This window comes from Scomber scombrus, unplaced genomic scaffold, assembly GCF_963691925.1.
Source record: "Scomber scombrus unplaced genomic scaffold, fScoSco1.1 SCAFFOLD_101, whole genome shotgun sequence".
Classification (NCBI taxonomy): domain Eukaryota; kingdom Metazoa; phylum Chordata; class Actinopteri; order Scombriformes; family Scombridae; genus Scomber; species Scomber scombrus.
This window is the reverse complement of record NW_026910215.1, coordinates 77,501-96,700: the sequence shown is the minus strand read 5'-3', so window position 1 is coordinate 96,700 and position 19,200 is coordinate 77,501. Positions and strand designations below refer to the sequence as shown.

General features: G+C 46.3%; 1 protein-coding gene across 1 annotated transcript in view; it reads left to right on the top strand.

Annotated features, from left to right (window-relative positions):
- The window catches only part of lama1 (laminin, alpha 1), a 56,413-nt gene that overhangs the window by 17,503 nt on the left and 19,710 nt on the right, over positions 1-19,200 (top strand). The window contains exons 18-41 of the mRNA XM_062415008.1: positions 1,621-1,731; positions 2,134-2,261; positions 2,564-2,650; positions 2,732-2,943; positions 4,129-4,235; positions 6,578-6,758; positions 6,850-6,986; positions 7,236-7,469; positions 7,692-7,835; positions 8,505-8,684; positions 11,225-11,410; positions 11,661-11,788; positions 11,887-12,001; positions 12,540-12,680; positions 13,985-14,103; positions 16,052-16,141; positions 16,252-16,445; positions 16,623-16,765; positions 16,844-16,936; positions 17,190-17,301; positions 17,402-17,558; positions 17,644-17,854; positions 18,805-18,921; positions 19,002-19,165. Of these exons, the coding sequence (XP_062270992.1) occupies positions 1,621-1,731; positions 2,134-2,261; positions 2,564-2,650; positions 2,732-2,943; positions 4,129-4,235; positions 6,578-6,758; positions 6,850-6,986; positions 7,236-7,469; positions 7,692-7,835; positions 8,505-8,684; positions 11,225-11,410; positions 11,661-11,788; positions 11,887-12,001; positions 12,540-12,680; positions 13,985-14,103; positions 16,052-16,141; positions 16,252-16,445; positions 16,623-16,765; positions 16,844-16,936; positions 17,190-17,301; positions 17,402-17,558; positions 17,644-17,854; positions 18,805-18,921; positions 19,002-19,165 (3,491 nt within the window). The remainder of the gene's footprint in view (positions 1-1,620; positions 1,732-2,133; positions 2,262-2,563; positions 2,651-2,731; positions 2,944-4,128; positions 4,236-6,577; positions 6,759-6,849; positions 6,987-7,235; positions 7,470-7,691; positions 7,836-8,504; positions 8,685-11,224; positions 11,411-11,660; positions 11,789-11,886; positions 12,002-12,539; positions 12,681-13,984; positions 14,104-16,051; positions 16,142-16,251; positions 16,446-16,622; positions 16,766-16,843; positions 16,937-17,189; positions 17,302-17,401; positions 17,559-17,643; positions 17,855-18,804; positions 18,922-19,001; positions 19,166-19,200) is intronic.

The window sequence follows — 19,200 nt, the reverse complement described above, 5'->3', positions numbered from 1 at the left end:
ATGTCAGCACTGTTAATAATGTCACTACAGTTATTATACTGTTATTACTGTCAAGAGGTAGGTCTGTTTTTGTTGCTGCTTTTCTGGGTGATGGACCTCATTAATGAGCCCATCTTGCCGCTTTGCTAAGATCTTGCTGTTGAAAGAAAAGAGAAGCAACAGGACTTACTGGCCAGGCTGGAAGTCACAGTGCTGAGCCTGTTGGCCATGCCAGCCACATGCAGGTTGACCTCTGCGTCCATCTGGTATTTTGTCAACCAATTCCTCATCTCAAGCACAAACTGCATCACCTCTATGTCACACGGAGTGGTGAAAGGAGCCTCCCAGCCCTTTCAGTGTAGATCCAATGGGCCACGTACATCTCAGCCATATAAGAGCTCAAATGGGGAGAAACCAGTTGAGGCTTGGGTAACTTCTTGGTAGGCAAAGAGTAAAAATGGCAGCCAGTGGTCCCAGTCTTTGCAGTGTCATACACAAACTCCTGCAGCATCTTCTGCAGAGTCTGGTTGAATCTTTCTAGCAGAGTGGTATGACGGGACCTGATTGCTGCAATACCCAATTAGAAGAACTACATCAACCTGGAGGTGTTTGGTCCGTCAGGATTTAATCTGGTATCCCCACTCTGGAGAACAGTTGTACCAAAACACCCAGATAAGTGGGAATGGTGATGGTGTGCAGGGCTTCTGGGTAATGGGTGGCAAAGTCACACATGACCAACATGTATTGGTGACCACATGTCCACAGTAATCCTGTGGAAAGGAGTTGAGATGACAGGAAGAGGCTGCAGTAAAGCTTGATCAGACTTGTGTCAGAGTCAGTTTCCACTGGCAGTCCATGTGGACAGCTATGTCTCAACACAGGACCCCATCTACAGGCAGGTTTTATTCTACCCCAACAGTCAACTTTTAAGGCTGTTCATCAATGGTAACAGTTAAGTCAGCTTTGGGATAATGATGCTTACCCCCATGAACACACACAATGTCCTCTTGTTTGCTTTAATCCACACTGCCTGCTGGCACCAGACTGTTCTGAACCAGAGGCAACAGAGCAGTAACCTGATGGTCATTCACAATCACTGTTTTATAGTGCTAAACTCTCACTTCCAGATCCGCATGGGGCCCCACCTTGGGGTGCACAGTAAGCACCTGTGACTGGTCTGGCTGCTGTCAATAAAAACAAAGTCCTTAGTGGCTTCTCGTTGGTTTAAGGCAGTGCTAGTGTTTCCAGGAAGCAGGCCTGGGCTGGCTGGCTGTAGTGTTGGTCTGTGTGTTGTTCTGGTTGAAGTGTGTAGCTGGTCCTCCTCTCCAAGTGTTGAGGTACTGTAGATACAGCTTGGCAGCCACAAGTCCATCCGCTGGGTCATGCTCCTTCACCCAGGTCCCCACCTCAAAGGGAAGATGATGACCTCACCAACCTCCTGCTTAGGCCTCCAATGCCCTTTCCAGTACTGCCAATGCAGTTATTACACTGTAATTACTGTCACAGAGCCTGAGGATTACATCTTTAGGCTTCCTGTTCTTTTCTGTTCTATTTTCATATCTGTCTTTTTGTGTCTTTTTGTGTGTTTTTGTGTGTTTTTGTGTGTTTTTGTGTCTTTTTGTGTCTTTTTGTGTGTTTCAGTCATGTCTTCCAGGCTTTTACCGTGTGGGCGGAGTGTTGTTTGGAGGAAACTGTATGCAGTGTGAATGTAACGACCACGCTGCAGAATGTGATATCAATGGAGTTTGTTTGGTGAGTTAGAAAACACAATCAACAAATAGGCGAACTAAAAAGAAATTATCAATAAATTAAAATGTTTTACTTTCCATAATATGCAGCAGGTGTTTCCTTCACATCAATTTAACATCAGTGTAGAGGTGAAGCATGACATCACTCGTTTCATACATGTATCGTGTTTATATATGTATACACACACACACACACACACATATATATATATATATATATATATATATATATATATATATATATATATATATATATATATATATATATATATATATATATATATATATAAACACTTTTCTTTCCACTCATCAGTCATAGCTGGTGTTTCTTGTCAAATCGATCCTGGTTTAAAAACTGCTGCTGACAGTAATGTAGCTGATGGTTGAGTCTCTCTCTGTCTCTCAGGGTTGTTCCCATAATACGACCGGGCCTCACTGTGATCAATGTCTACCTGGTTTCTATGGCGACGCTACAGAGGGAACAGCTGAGGACTGTCAGCGTTGTCCATGTCCTCTGATGGAGCCGTCCAACAGGTGATCCGAGTTCAAGAAACGTTATCACTATTAACAAGTCTCACCTGTGTGTTATTGCTCAGTTTCAGTCTCACCTGTGTGTTATTGCTCAGTTTCAGTCTCACCTGTGTGTAATTGCTCAGTTTCAGTCTCACCTGTGTGTTATTGCTCAGCTTCAGTCTCACCTGTGTGTAATTGCTCAGCTTCAGACTCACCTGTATGTAATTGCTCAGTTTCAGTCTCACCTGTGTGTAATTGCTCAGTTTCAGTCTCACCTGTGTGTTATTGCTCAGCTTCAGTCTCACCTGTGTGTAATTGCTCAGTTTCAGTCTCACCTGTGTGCTGGACGCATCTGGGAAGGTGTCATGTGACCAGTGTCAGGACGGATACACAGGGAACAACTGTGAAAGGTGAGAATGACTCACAGGTGGATAGACCAATCGGAGGTTGTGGACCTCGTGTGACACCTGTCTGTCTGCCTGTATCCCCAGGTGTGCCAGTGGTTTCTATGGCAACCCACAGGTAGTGGGCGGGGCCTGCACCCCCTGTGAATGCAACGGTAACGTGGACGTTAATGAGGGAGGGCACTGTGACACCATCACCGGGGAGTGCCTACGTTGCCTTGGCAACACTGCCGGGAGACATTGCGAAGTCTGTCAGCTCGGTTACTATGGAGACGCTGTACACGCCAAGAACTGTCAAGGTGAGACACAAGCACACACACATAAATACTGTACCTCCTAACTAACACTACCACTAACTAATATTAACTAATATTAACTAACATTAACTAATATTAACTAATATTAACTAACACTAACTAACACTGACATCAACATTAACTTTAAATCTTAAATAAATGATTTATGCAAATGTAATTTTCTGTTAGTCCCTTTATGAGACGCAAGTTCCCACAACATGAGGAATACACACACACACACACACTCACACTCACACACACACACACACACACACACACACACACACACACACACACACACACACACATTCTCTCTCGTATTTGTAACAGAGGAATGTTGATCTTCTTGAATCCAGATTAGACCTCTGCTCTTTTTGGTCTGCTGTGTCACATGACTGTGTGTGCATGTGTGTCTGTGTGTGCATGTGTGTCTGTGTGTGCATGTGTGACTGTGTGTGCATGTGTGTCTGTGTGTGCATGTGTGTCTGTGTGTGCATGTGTGACTGTGTGTGCATGTGTGACTGTGTGTGCATGTGTGACTGTGTGTGCATGTGTGTCTGTGTGTGCATGTGTGACTGTGTGTGCATGTGTGTCTGTGTGTGCATGTGTGTCTGTGTGTGCATGTGTGTCTGTGTGTGCATGTGTGACTGTGTGTGCATGTGTGTCTGTGTGTGCATGTGTGTCTGTGTGTGCATGTGTGTCTGTGTGTGCATGTGTGTCTGTGTGTGCATGTGTGACTGTGTGTGCATGTGTGTCTGTGTGTGCATGTGTGTCTGTGTGTGCATGTGTGTCTGTGTGTGCATGTGTGACTGTGTGTGCATGTGTGTCTGTGTGTGCATGTGTGACTGTGTGTGCATGTGTGTCTGTGTGCATGTGTGTCTGTGTGTGCATGTGTGACTGTGTGTGCATGTGTGACTGTGTGTGCATGTTTGACTGTGTGTGCATGTGCACCATCTAGTGGTGACATCATCAAACTGCAGTCTGATGATCAATAGCTGATGAAACATTAATACGATGATTAATTGATCATTATTAATAAAACTTTCAACAGATACTGAGAGGTTATTAAATATCATTAAAGTTCTTATTTCATAATAGTTTTTATTTGTAATGCACTCACACTATTATTGATATTATTGATATTATTGATTAATGTCATTGATCAGTTTGTGGGCGTGTCTCTCTCAGAGTGCAGCTGTGATGTAAGCGGCGCCCTCTCCAGTGTGTGTGATGTCATCACGGGTCAGTGCGTGTGCAGAGAGAACGTGACGGGACGCACCTGTGACCTCTGCCAGGTGAGACACCCCCCCGTTTAATATCCATCATCCATCATCCATCCATCCATCAATCCATCCATCCATCCATCCATCATCCATCCATCCATCCATCCATCCATCATCCATCCATCCATCCATCCATCCATCATCCATCCATCATCCATCCATCCATCCATCCATCCATCCATCCATCCATCATCCATCCATCATCCATCCATCCATCCATCCATCCATCCATCCATCCATCATCCATCAATCATCCATCCATCATCCATCCATCCATCCATCATCCATCCATCATCCATCCATCCATCCATCCATCCATCCATCCATCCATCATCCATCAATCATCCATCCATCATCCATCCATCCATCCATCATCCATCCATCATCCATCCATCCATCCATCCATCCATCCATCCATCATCCATCCATCCATCCATCCATCCATCATCCATCCATCCATCCATCCATCATCCATCAATCATCCATCATCCATCCATCCATCCATCCATCATCCATCCATCCATCCATCCATCATCCATCCATCATCCATCCATCCATCATCCATCCATCCATCCATCATCCATCCATCCATCCATCCATCATCCATCAATCATCCATCATCCATCCATCCATCCATCCATCCATCCATCATCCATCCATCCATCCATCCATCATCCATCAATCATCCATCCATCCATACATCCATCATCCATCCATCCATCCATCATCCATCCATCATCCATCCATCCATCCATCCATCATCCATCCATCCATCCATCCATCAATCCATCCATCCATCCATCATCCATCCATCATCCATCATCCATCCATCCATCATCCATCCATCATACATCCATCCATCATACATCCATCCATCCATCCATCCATCATCCATCCATCCATCCATCCATCATCCATCCATCCATCATACATCCATCATACATCCATCATCCATCCATCCATCATACATCCATCATCCATCCTCCATCCATCCATCCATCCATCCATCATCCATCCATCCATCATCCATCCATCCATCCATCCATCCATCATCCATCCATCCATCCATCCATCCATCATCCATCCATCCATCATCCATCCATCCATCATCCATCCATCCATCATCCATCCATCATCCATCCATCCATCATCCATCCATCCATCCATCCATCATCCATCCATCCATCATACATCCATCATACATCCATCATCCATCCATCCATCATACATCCATCATCCATCCTCCATCCATCCATCCATCCATCCATCATCCATCCATCATACATCCATCATACATCCATCATCCATCCATCCATCATACATCCATCCATCATCCATCCATCCATCATACATCCATCATACATCCATCATCCATCCATCCATCATACATCCATCATCCATCCATCCATCCATCCATCCATCATCCAACCATCCATCCATCCATCCATCATCCATCATCCATCCATCCATCCATCCATCATCCATCCATCCATCCATCCATCCATCATCCATCAATCATCCATCATCCATCCATCCATCCATCATCCATCCATCCATCCATCCATCATCCATCCATCATCCATCCATCCATCCATCATCCATCCATCCATCCATCCATCATCCATCCATCCATCCATCCATCCATCATCCATCAATCATCCATCATCCATCCATCCATCCATCCATCCATCATCCATCCATCCATCCATCCATCATCCATCAATCATCCATCCATCCATACATCCATCATCCATCCATCCATCCATCCATCATCCATCCATCATCCATCCATCCATCCATCCATCATCCATCCATCCATCCATCCATCCATCCATCATCCATCCATCATCCATCATCCATCCATCCATCATCCATCCATCATACATCCATCCATCATACATCCATCCATCCATCCATCCATCATCCATCCATCCATCCATCCATCATCCATCCATCCATCATACATCCATCATACATCCATCATCCATCCATCCATCATACATCCATCATCCATCCTCCATCCATCCATCATCCATCCATCCATCATCCATCCATCCATCCATCCATCATCCATCCATCCATCCATCATACATCCATCATACATCCATCATCCATCCATCCATCATACATCCATCATCCATCCTCCATCCATCCATCATCCATCCATCCATCATCCATCCATCCATCCATCCATCATCCATCCATCCATCCATCCATCCATCATCCATCCATCCATCATCCATCCATCCATCATCCATCCATCCATCCATCCATCATCCATCCATCATCCATCCATCCATCATCCGTCCATCATCCACTCACTCATTCACTCACTCATTCGTTCTTTTTTTCAGTCTGGGTTTTTCGGGCTGCAGAGTGGGCGGGGCTGTCAGGCCTGTGGCTGCAGCCAATCAGGGTCTGTGTCTGAGTCATGTGATGATGAGGGGCGTTGCCAGTGTGTGGAAGGCGTGGCGGGAGACAGGTGTGACCGCTGTAGCCGTGGTTACTATGGTTTCCAGAGTAACAGCTGTACAGGTACATAAAATGAACAGGTAACATGGCAATCTGGCTGCTGATTGGTGGACTCACTCATCTCTGATTGGCTGACACTTTCTTCTCTTCCCAGCATGCAACTGTGATCACACCGGCGGGAACTGCGACCCCGAGAGTGGCGAGTGCACCTGCCCCCCCCACACAGAGGGACTCACCTGTGACAGGTGTGAGACAGGTTACTATGGTTACGACCCCGTCACCGGCTGCAAGGTATGACACACACATTACTACACACTGCTACACACTGCTACACACTGCTAAACACTGCTACACACTGCTACACACTGCTACACATTACTACACACTGCTACACACTGCTACACACTAATAGACACTGCTACACACTGCTACACACTGCTACACACTAATACACACTGCTACACACTGCTACACACTGCTACACACTGCTACACACTGCTACACACTCCTACACACACTAACAGCCTCAGCTCTCTTCAGCCATGCAGCTGCAGCGCAGCAGGAAGCTCCGCCCCTCAGTGTGATCTGACCAATGGGCAGTGTCGGTGCAGAGACGGGTTCTCTGGCAGGTCATGTGACCAGTGTGCCCCTGGTCACTATGGTTTCCCAGCATGCTCGGCGTGTGGCTGTGACGTGGAGGGAACGGAGACGGCGTTCTGCAACACGACACTGAGAGTGTGTGACTGTCGACACACCGGAGAGTGTGTGTGCAAGGTAACCCTGTGTGTGTGTGTGTGTGTGTGTGTGTGTGTGAGTGTGTGTGTGTGTGAGTGTGTGTGTGTCTGTGTGTGTTAACTCTGTGAGTGTGTGTGTGTGTGTGTGTGTGTGTGTGTTTATGTGTGTGTTAACTCTGTGTGTGTGTGTGTTAACTCTGTGTGTGTGTGTGTTTATGTGTGTGTGTGTGTTTATGTGTGTGTTAACTCTGTGTGTGTGTAGGTGGGCGTGGCTGGCCGGCGCTGTGAGGAGTGTGTCTCTGGGCGGTTCGGTCTATCCGCTGAGAATCCAGACGGCTGCTCTCAGTGTTTCTGTTCAGGAATGAGTCGAGACTGTGAGGAGCAGGGCGGCCTCAGCAGGGAGTCAGTGAGTATATATCTCTAACTGTGATGACCTGTCATTTACTGATGAATACGTGGTTGAGCACAACTAGGATTGAGCTAAGAAAAGGAAAAGTCAATCTTTATTTATAAAGCCCCAAATCACAATAAAAGTAATCTGCAGGCTCTTTACACAGCGAGCAGCTTCTACTGCTGATTGGCTTGTTTTAGACTAATCGGGGAAAAACGATTCATTTAACCATTCATTGTTGGATTATGGATTATTTTCCCATTATTTGATTACTAAAGCAATTTACACATTATGAATATCAAAAAACATTATAACCCTAACCCTCAAACAGTAACAGTCGTCATTGCATTTCATATGGGTTAGGGTTTCAGCTGTCCACAAGGATGTACCACAGGGCTCTATAGTGGGTCCACTCTTATTCACCATTTATATAAATAATGTGGATTCTCTTAGATGTAAATGTTTTTTACCTCGTTGAGCAACTGATTCCTAGAAATGTTTCTTTTGAAATGGGTTAGGGTCATTTTGTGTTTTCTGTCTTTAACTTTGTGTTTTTATTTTTACTTTGGGAAAATGGTTAAATAAATAAATATCTGACAAAAAATATCATGATACTTTTTGGGCCAGCTGTTGTATCATGTACACATGCACATAAAATAGATAATCTGTCTCTTCCTTCCTTAGATCAGCTTGGCTAGCTCTCCGGCCTTGTTGACTGTGGTCAGTCAGTCTAACCTGCAGGGTGTCGTATCTGGAGTCTACCAGCAGAGCGGCGACATTCTGCTTGATACCCGTCAGCTCAACACCAGCAGGCTGGCCGGGCCGCTCTACTGGAGGCTGCCCCGCCAGTTCGAAGGAAACCAGGTACTGTCACCCAAACTGCAGCCTTACACCACTGTGAACAGTACGGGAGTAGCACTGTAAACAGTACGGGAGTAGCACTGTGAACAGTACGGGAGTACCACTGTAAACAGTACGGGAGTACCACTGTGAACAGTACGGGAGTACCACTGTAAACAGTTGGGAGTAGCACTGTAAACAGTTGGGAGTAGCACTGTAAACAGTTGGGAGTACCACTGTAAACAGTTGGGAGTAGCACTGTAAACAGTTGGGAGTACCACTGTGAACAGTTGGGAGTACCACTGTAAACAGTACGGGAGTACCACTGTGAACAGTACGGGAGTACCACTGTAAACAGTACGGGAGTACCACTGTGAACAGTACGGGAGTACCACTGTGAACAGTACGGGAGTACCACTGTAAACAGTACGGGAGTACCACTGTGAACAGTACGGGAGTACCACTGTAAACAGTACGGGAGTACCACTGTGAACAGTACGGGAGTACCACTGTAAACAGTACGGGAGTACCACTGTAAACAGTACGGGAGTACCACTGTGAACAGTACGGGAGTACCACTGTGAACAGTACGGGAGTACCACTGTAAACAGTTGGGAGTACCACTGTGAACAGTACGGGAGTACCACTGTTAACAGTACGGGAGTACCACTGTGAACAGTACGGGAGTACCACTGTAAACAGTACGGGAGTACCACTGTGAACAGTACGGGAGTACCACTGTAAACAGTACGGGAGTACCACTGTGAACAGTACGGGAGTACCACTGTAAACAGTACGGGAGTACCACTGTAAACAGTACGGGAGTACCACTGTGAACAGTACGGGAGTACCACTGTGAACAGTACGGGAGTACCACTGTAAACAGTTGGGAGTACCACTGTGAACAGTACGGGAGTACCACTGTTAACAGTACGGGAGTACCACTGTGAACAGTACGGGAGTACCACTGTAAACAGTTGGGAGTACCACTGTAAACAGTACGGGAGTACCACTGTTAACAGTACGGGAGTACCACTGTGAACAGTACGGGAGTACCACTGTAAACAGTTGGGAGTACCACTGTAAACAGTACGGGAGTACCACTGTGAACAGTACGGGAGTACCACTGTAAACAGTTGGGAGTACCACTGTGAACAGTACGGGAGTACCACTGTGAACAGTTGGGAGTACCACTGTAAACAGTACGGGAGTAGCACTGTAAACAGTACGGGAGTAGCACTGTGAACAGTACGGGAGTACCACTGTGAACAGTACGGGAGTACCACTGTGAACAGTACGGGAGTACCACTGTGAACAGTACGGGAGTACCACTGTAAACAGTTGGGAGTACCACTGTAAACAGTACGGGAGTACCACTGTAAACAGTACGGGAGTACCACTGTAAACAGTTGGGAGTACCACTGTGAACAGTACGGGAGTACCACTGTAAACAGTTGGGAGTACCACTGTAAACAGTACGGGAGTACCACTGTAAACAGTTGGGAGTACCACTGTAAACAGTACGGGAGTACCACTGTGAACAGTACGGGAGTACCACTGTAAACAGTACGGGAGTACCACTGTGAACAGTTGGGAGTACCACTGTAAACAGTTGGGAGTACCACTGTAAACAGTACGGGAGTACCACTGTAAACAGTTGGGAGTACCACTGTGAACAGTACGGGAGTACCACTGTGAACAGTACGGGAGTACCACTGTGAACAGTACGGGAGTACCACTGTGAACAGTACGGGAGTACCACTGTGAACAGTACGGGAGTACCACTGTGAACAGTACGGGAGTACCACTGTAAACAGTACGGGAGTACCACTGTAAACAGTACGGGAGTAGCACTGTGAACAGTACGGGAGTACCACTGTGAACAGTACGGGAGTACCACTGTGAACAGTACGGGAGTACCACTGTGAACAGTACGGGAGTAGCACTGTGAACAGTACGGGAGTACCACTGTAAACAGTTGGGAGTACCACTGTAAACAGTACGGGAGTACCACTGTAAACAGTTGGGAGTACCACTGTAAACAGTACGGGAGTACCACTGTGAACAGTACGGGAGTACCACTGTAAACAGTACGGGAGTACCACTGTGAACAGTACGGGAGTACCACTGTGAACAGTACGGGAGTACCACTGTGAACAGTACGGGAGTACCACTGTGAACAGTTGGGAGTACCACTGTGAACAGTACTGTGAACAGTACGGGAGTACCACTGTGAACAGTACGGGAGTACCACTGTGAACAGTTGGGAGTACCACTGTAAACAGTACGGGAGTACCACTGTAAACAGTACGGGAGTACCACTGTGAACAGTACGGGAGTACCACTGTTAACAGTACGGGAGTACCACTGTGAACAGTACGGGAGTACCACTGTAAACAGTACGGGAGTACCACTGTAAACAGTACTGTGAACAGTACGGGAGTACCACTGTGAACAGTACGGGAGTACCACTGTGAACAGTTGGGAGTACCACTGTGAACAGTTGGGACTACCACTGTAAACTGTAGAGGAATGTCAACATGTTTGTTGTTTCTGTTTTGTAGCTGCTGTCGTACGGCGGACTGCTGTCTTATGTCGTGACCTTCTATGCTGAGGACGGCTCTGGGTTGGCCAATCGAGAGCCTCAGGTGCTGATGAGGGGCGGGACCCTGAGGAATGTAGTCATATACACAGACATGGTTGCCCCTGGCAACGGCATCAGGACACAGCACGATGTCAGGCTGACAGAGGTACGACACACTGCAGTGAATCACCATGATCAGGGGTTAGGGTAACACGTGATGGTTCGTTATAACTCTGTGTGTGTGTGTGTGTGTGTCTGTGTGTGTGTGTGTGTGTGTGTGTGTGTGTCTGTGTGTCTGTGTGTGTGTGTGTGTGTGTGTGTGTGTCTGTGTGTGTGTGTGTGTGTGTGTGTCTGTGTGTGTGTGTGTGTGTCTGTGTGTGTGTGTGTGTGTGCGTGTGTGTGTGTGCGTCTCACAGCACCAGTGGAAGTACTTTAACTCGGTGTCGGAGGAAACGGTGAGTCGCGCTGACTTCATGTCCGTCCTCAGTAATGTCCGATACGTCATCATCAAAGCTTCATACGGGACGAGACTTCAGCAGAGCAGGTACACAGTGACATCATTAGTCATACCTGTGACATCATCAGTCATACCAGTGACATCATCGGTCATACCAGTGACATCATCTTGTGTTGTTCTGTAAGGATATCTAACGTCACCATGGAAACAGCGGTGGAGGCGTGGGAGGCAGAGGGGGACGTAGCCAGACTGATCGAGTCCTGCACCTGTCCACCTGGACACGCCGGACTTTCCTGTCAGGTACGCTGTGTCACCATGGCAACCACATGATTGTTTTAATCAACCTGTAGCATGTTAGCATTTAGCCAGTAACCATGACGACAGAATTGCATCCTGCTGCTGTCCAATCAAAATACAGAACACTGATGTCGCCAAGTAGAACCTGACCCTCACCTGTCTGACCCTCACCTGTCTGTCTCTCACCTGTCTGACCCTCACCTGTCTGTCTCTCACCTGTCTGACCCTCACCTGTCTGTGTCTCACCTGTCTGTGTCTCACCTGTCTGACCCTCACCTGTCTATGTCTCACCTGTCTGACCCTCACCTGTCTGTGTCTCACCTGTCTATGTCTCACCTGTCTGACCCTCACCTGTCTGTGTCTCACCTGTCTGTGTCTCACCTGTCTGACCCTCACCTGTCTGTGTCTCACCTGTCTGTGTCTCACCTGTCTGACCTTCACCTGTCTGTGTCTCACCTGTCTGTCTCTCACCTGTCTGTCATTCCCCTGTCTGTCTCTCACCTGTCTGTGTCTCACCTGTCTGTCTCTCACCTGTCTGTAGGAATGTGCTCCGGGTTATTTCCGCCAGCTTCGGTCTGAATTGTCGTCTCAGGATCAAAAGTCGCTGTTTGTGCTTCCGTGTGTTCGATGCCGCTGCAACAAGCACAGCGAGCGCTGCGACCCGGAGACCGGAGAATGCCAGGTAAGGGTTAGGGTTAGTAGAAACAGTAGAAACAGTAGAAACAGTAGAAACAGTAGAAACAGTAGAAACAGTACAGGACAGTAGAAACAGTAGAAACAATAGAAACAGTAGAGGACAGTAGAAACACCAGAAGACAGTAGAGGACAGTAGAGGACAGTAGAAACAGTAGAGGACAGTAGAGGACAGTAGAAACAGTAGAGGACCGTAGAAACAGTAGAAACAGTAGAAACAGTAGAAACAGTAGAAACAGTAGATACAATAGAAACAGTAGAAACAGTACAGGACAGTAGAAACAGTAGAAACAGTAGAAACAATAGAAACAGTAGAAACAGTAGAGGACAGTAGAAACACCAGAAGACAGTAGAGGACAGTAGAGGACAGTAGAAACAGTAGAGGACAGTAGAAACAGTAGAGGACAGTAGAAACAGTAGAAACAGTACAGGACAGTAGAAACAGTAGAAACAGTAGAAACAGTAGAAACAATAGAAACAGTAGAAACAGTACAGGACAGTAGAAACAGTAGAAACAGTAGAAACAGTAGAAACAGTACAGGACAGTAGAAACAGTAGAAACAATAGAAACAGTAGAGGACAGTAGAAACACCAGAATACAGTAGAGGACAGTAGAGGACAGTAGAAACAGTAGAGGACAGTAGAAACAGTAGAAGCAATAGAAACAGTAGAGGACAGTAGAAACAGTAAAGGACAGTAGAGGACAGTAGAGGACAGTAGAAACAGTAGAGGACAGTAGAGGACAGTAGAAACAGTAGAGGACAGTAGAGGACAGTAGAAACAGTAGAAACAATAGAAACAGTAGAGGACAGTAGAAACAGTAGAAACAGTAGAAACAGTAGAAGACAGCAGAGGACAGTAGAAACAGTAGAAACAGTAGAAACAATAGAAACAGTAGAGGACAGTAGAGGACAGTAGAAACAGTAGAAGACAGTAGAGGACAGTAGAAACAGTAGAGGACAGTAGTGGACAGTAGAAACAGTAGAGGACAGTAGAAACAATAGAAACAGTAGAGGACAGTAGAGGACAGTAGAAACAGTAGAGGACAGTAGTGGACAGTAAAAAAAATAGAGGACAGTAGAAACAGTAGAGGACAGTAGAAACATTAGAAACATTAGAAACAATAGAAACATTAGAAACAATAGAAACAGTAGAGGACAGTAGAAACAGTAGAGGACAGTAGAGGACAGTAGAAACAGTAGAGGACAGTAGAGGACAGTAGAAACAGTAGAGGACAGTAGAAACAGTAGAGGACAGTAGAAACAGTAGAGGATGATGATGTCATTATTTCAGGACTGCCGGGATCACACCGCCGGGCGGAGCTGCGAGCTTTGTGCCGCCGGGCATTATGGGAACGTAACCGGCTCCATCAGTGACTGCTCGCTGTGCTCGTGCCCGCTACGAGAGAACAGGTGAGACTCTACTGTTTCTACTGTTTCTACTGTCCTCTACTGTTTCTACTGTCTCCTGCTGTCCTCTACTGTCCTCTACTGTTTCTACTGTCCTCTACTGTTTCTACTGTTTCTACTGTCCTCTACTGTTTCTACTGTCCTCTACTGTTTCTACTGTTTCTACTGTCCTCTACTGTTTCTGCTGTTTCTACTGTCCTCTACTGTTTCTACTGTTTCTACTGTCCTCTAGTGTTTCTACTGTCCTCTACTGTTTCTACTGTCCTCTAGTGTTTCTACTGTCCTCTACTGTTTCTACTGTTTCTACTGTTTCTACTGTCCTCTACTGTTTCTACTGTCCTCTACTGTCCTCTACTGTTTCTACTGTTTCTACTGTCCTCTACTGTTTCTACTGTCCTCTAGTGTTTCTACTGTCCTCTACTGTTTCTACTGTCCTCTACTGTTTCTACTGTCCTCTAGTGTTTCTACTGTCCTCTACTGTTTCTACTGTCCTCTAGTGTTTCTACTGTCCTCTACTGTCCTCTACTGTTTCTAATGTTTCTACTGTCCTCTACTGTCCTCTACTGTTTCTACTGTCCTCTACTGTCCTCTACTGTCCTCTACTGTCCTCTACTGTTTCTACTGTCCTCTACTGTTTCTACTGTTTCAAATGTTTCTACTGTTTCTACTGTCCTCTACTGTCCTCTACTGTTTCTAATGTTTCTACTGTCCTCTACTGTCCTCTACTGTTTCTACTGTCCTCTACCGTTTCTACCGTTTCTACTGTTTCTACTGTCCTCTACTGTCCTCTACTGTTTCTACTGTTTCTACTGTTTCTACTGTCCTCTACTGTTTCTAATGTTTCTACTGTCCTCTACTGTCCTCTACTGTTTCTACTGTTTCTAATGTTTCTACTGTTTCTACTGTCCTCTACTGTCCTCTACTGTTTCTAATGTTTCTACTGTCCTCTACTGTCCTCTACTGTTTCTACTGTCCTCTACTGTCCTCTACTGTCCTCTACTGTTTCTACTGTTTCTACTGTTTCTACTGTTTCTACTGTCCTCTACTGTTTCTAATGTTTCTACTGTCCTCTACTGTCCTCTACTGTTTCTAATGTTTCTACTGTCCTCTACTGTCCTCTACTGTTTCTACTGTCCTCTACCGTTTCTACTGTTTCTACTGTTTCTACTGTTTCTACTGTCTTCTACTGTTTCTACTGTTCTCTACTGTTCTCTACTGTTTCTACTGTTTCTACTGTTTCTACTGTTCTCTACTGTTTCTACTGTCCTCTACCGTTTCTACTGTCCTCTACTGTTTCTACTGTCCTCTACTGTTTCTACTGTTTCTACTGTCCTCTACTGTTTCTACTGTTTCTACTGTTCTCTACTGTTCTACTGTCCTTTACTGTTTCTACTGTTTCTACTGTTTCTACTGTTCTCTACTGTTCTCTACTGTTTCTACTGTTTCTACTGTCCTTTACCGTTTCTACTGTTTCTACTGTTCTCTACTGTTCTCTACTGTTCTCTACTGTTTCTACTGTTTCTACTGTCTACTGTTCTACTTATATGGGCATCAGGAGGAGCATGAGGCGCCCTCCTGAACCTGTGAACCAATCAACCTGTCAATCACCACGTAGCCACGCCCTAATGCATACCCTGCTTTATCGTCACATATAAAATCAGGGAGGCCAAAATGTCCCAAATGAACATCATACTGCATTGAAGAAGGCTTTAAACTAGCGATTGAGACCATAAACACATTTTGAAAACGTTTACTGAGGTTAGAAATCAAGTGAGAAGTTGGTGAATTCTCCATTGACTTGTATAGAGACGGAAGTCCTTTTGACACCAAAACGGTCGCCCCCTGGTGGCCTTTTGATAGAATGCAGCTTTAAGTTACTTCCTGGTTGGCCTCATTTCAGAGGACCGGAACTCCCCGCCTGGTGTAACCTTCACTGTGTGTGTGTGTGTAGTTTCAGCCCCACGTGTGTGTCAGAGGGGCTGTTCGGAGACTTCCGCTGCAACGCGTGTCAGACGGGGTACGAGGGGCGATACTGTGAGAGGTAAGCGCCATGACATCACTGCTGTCACCTGACTGTCGCTCGTGTGATTGGCCGATCTGTAACGAGCAGTTTAAACCTCAAACTGAGATTTTACTGTGACATCACTGCAGGTGCTCTGCTGGTTACTATGGTAACCCCTCGCTACCGGGCGGGAGGTGCTCACGCTGCAGCTGCAGCGGCTGGGGCTCGATGCAGCCGCTCTGCGATCAGCTGACCGGACAGTGTGACTGCAAGGCCGGGGTCAAAGGTCACCTCTGTGAGCAGTGTGAAGACAGACACTTCCTGCAGGGAGGAGAGTGTGTGTGTGAGTGCTGCTGATATACACCACACACACACACACACACACACACACACACACACACACACACACACACACACACACACACACACACACACACACACACACACACACACACACACACACACACACACACACACACACACACAGACCCCCCCCCCTCACCTCTCTTCTTCTCTCCAGCGTGTAACGATGAATGCCTCGTGGTGCTTTTTGATGATTTGGACGAGCTGCACGATCACTTCCTGTCAGTGAACACGAGCGGCGTTGCCATGGCGCCGTACAGCCAGCTGGTGGCGCTGCAGAACCAGACCAGAGAAGTCCAGGTAAACAGATGATTCAGAGGCTATGACATCATATTACTGTCAGCTGATCAGGTGATGACTTACCTGCTGTGTGTTCAGGTGTTGTTTTCAGGAAACACGTCGGCTCACCTGTCCAGAGTGGAGGAGGACTTAAGTCACCTGACCTCTGACCTCAGCGCTCTGCTGCAGCAGGTAAGCATGAGTCATCCATGTTCAGAGCTCACCTGTAAACAGCTGATAACTAACACACACACACACACACCTGTAAACAGCTGATAACTAACACACACACACACACACACACACACACATACCTGTAAACTAACACACACACACACACACACACCTGTAAACAGCTGATAACTAACACACACACACACACACACACACACCTGTAAACAGCTGATAACATATTAAATATGTTTCCTGCCCTCTGATTGGTCAGGTGATTCGTCTCTCTAACGAGCTACAGGAAGTGGGTTTGTCCACCAACAGCAGCGTATCCCAGGGTGCATTGCTGCTGGAGAGCATCAGCCGCCTTCAGGACGACATTCAGGGTAACATGATGACATCATAGTGACATCATCACCAGCTTATCAATGAATCCACACACAGTGATCAATTAGAAACTAATCAATAATCAATAATCACTGACAGAGCTGCAGCGGGAGGCGGGACATCTGAACCGGACCACAGAGGCAGAGCTAAATGCAGCCAATCAGACGCGTTTGCTGGACAAGGTGGCGGCCATGTTGGAAACCATCAGAGCTGTCAATCAAACGGCCGCCAACGTTGCAGCCAATCAGGAGCTCAGGTGTGTATAATGTGTGTGTGTGTATAATGTGTGTGTGTATAATGTGTGTGTATAATGTGTGTGTTAATACTCCGTCTCTCTGCAGCCAATCAGAGACGCTCACCAGCTCGCTGCAGATGGACTTCCTGTCCAGGGGGGCGGGGCTTAACAAGCAGCTCCGCCAGCTCGACGCCTTGCTCACCGTTCACACGGAAACGCTGCAACACGCACACACACACATACACACTGCTGAACAACGAAACACACAAACACACACACTGCTGGACACCACACACACTCTGCTGCAACGCTGCCAGGTAAATACACACACACACACAAACACACACACACACAGAGTATAAACACACACACACACACACGCACACACAGAGTATAAACACACACACACAGAGTATAAACACACACACACACACAGAGTATAAACACACACACACACACACAAACACACACACACAGAGTATAAACACACACACACACACACACAAACACACACACACAGAGTATAAACACACACACACACACACGCACACACAGAGTATAAACACACACACACAAACACACACACACACACAGAGTATAAACACACACACACACACACACGCACACACAGAGTATAAACACACACACACACACACACACACACACAGAGTATAAACACACACACACAGAGTATAAACACACACACACACACACACACACACAGAGTATAAACACACACACAGAGTATAAACACACACACACACACACGCACACACAGAGTATAAACACACACACACAAACACACACACACACACAGAGTATAAACACACACACACACACACACGCACACACAGAGTATAAACACACACACACACACACACACACACACACAGAGTATAAACACACACACACAGAGTATAAACACACACACAAACACACGCACACACAGAGTATAAACACACACACACACACACACACACACAGAGTATAAACACACACACAGAGTATAAACACACACACACAAACACACACACACACACAGAGTATAAACACACACACACACACAGAGTATAAACACACACACACACGCACACACAGAGTATAAACACACACACACACACAGAGTATAAACACACACACATATACATATACATACATATACATATATAAATATATATACATATATATAAATACATATAAATACATATACATATATATAAATATAAATATGAAGCTTTTGTAAGTAGTAATTGAAGATGTGTCTCAGTCTGGACGTCGGGACGTGTCGGGTCTGACGGAGACGCTGGACGCAGCGATGGAGGACAGTCAGCTGCTGCTGGAGGACGGCTTCAGTCTGAGAGATGACATCATCAACAGCTCCTCAGTAAGATCAGCTGATCATTGTCAACATTATCAATTATTATAGATATTATTGATATTGATGATGGGACTGTGTGTGTGCAGCAGGTGGAGGTTCTGGGGGGCGAGCTGGACCAGTGGCGCCCCCTGCTGAGGAAGCAGGTGGACGGTCTGGTTGTTGGTCTGAAGACCACCGACGCTCTGGAGAAGGTTTACCTGGCTGAGAGCCACGCCCACTTCCTGCAGAGCCACGCCCACTCTGTGCACAGGTGTGTGTGTATTACTGTGTGTGTGTATTACTGTG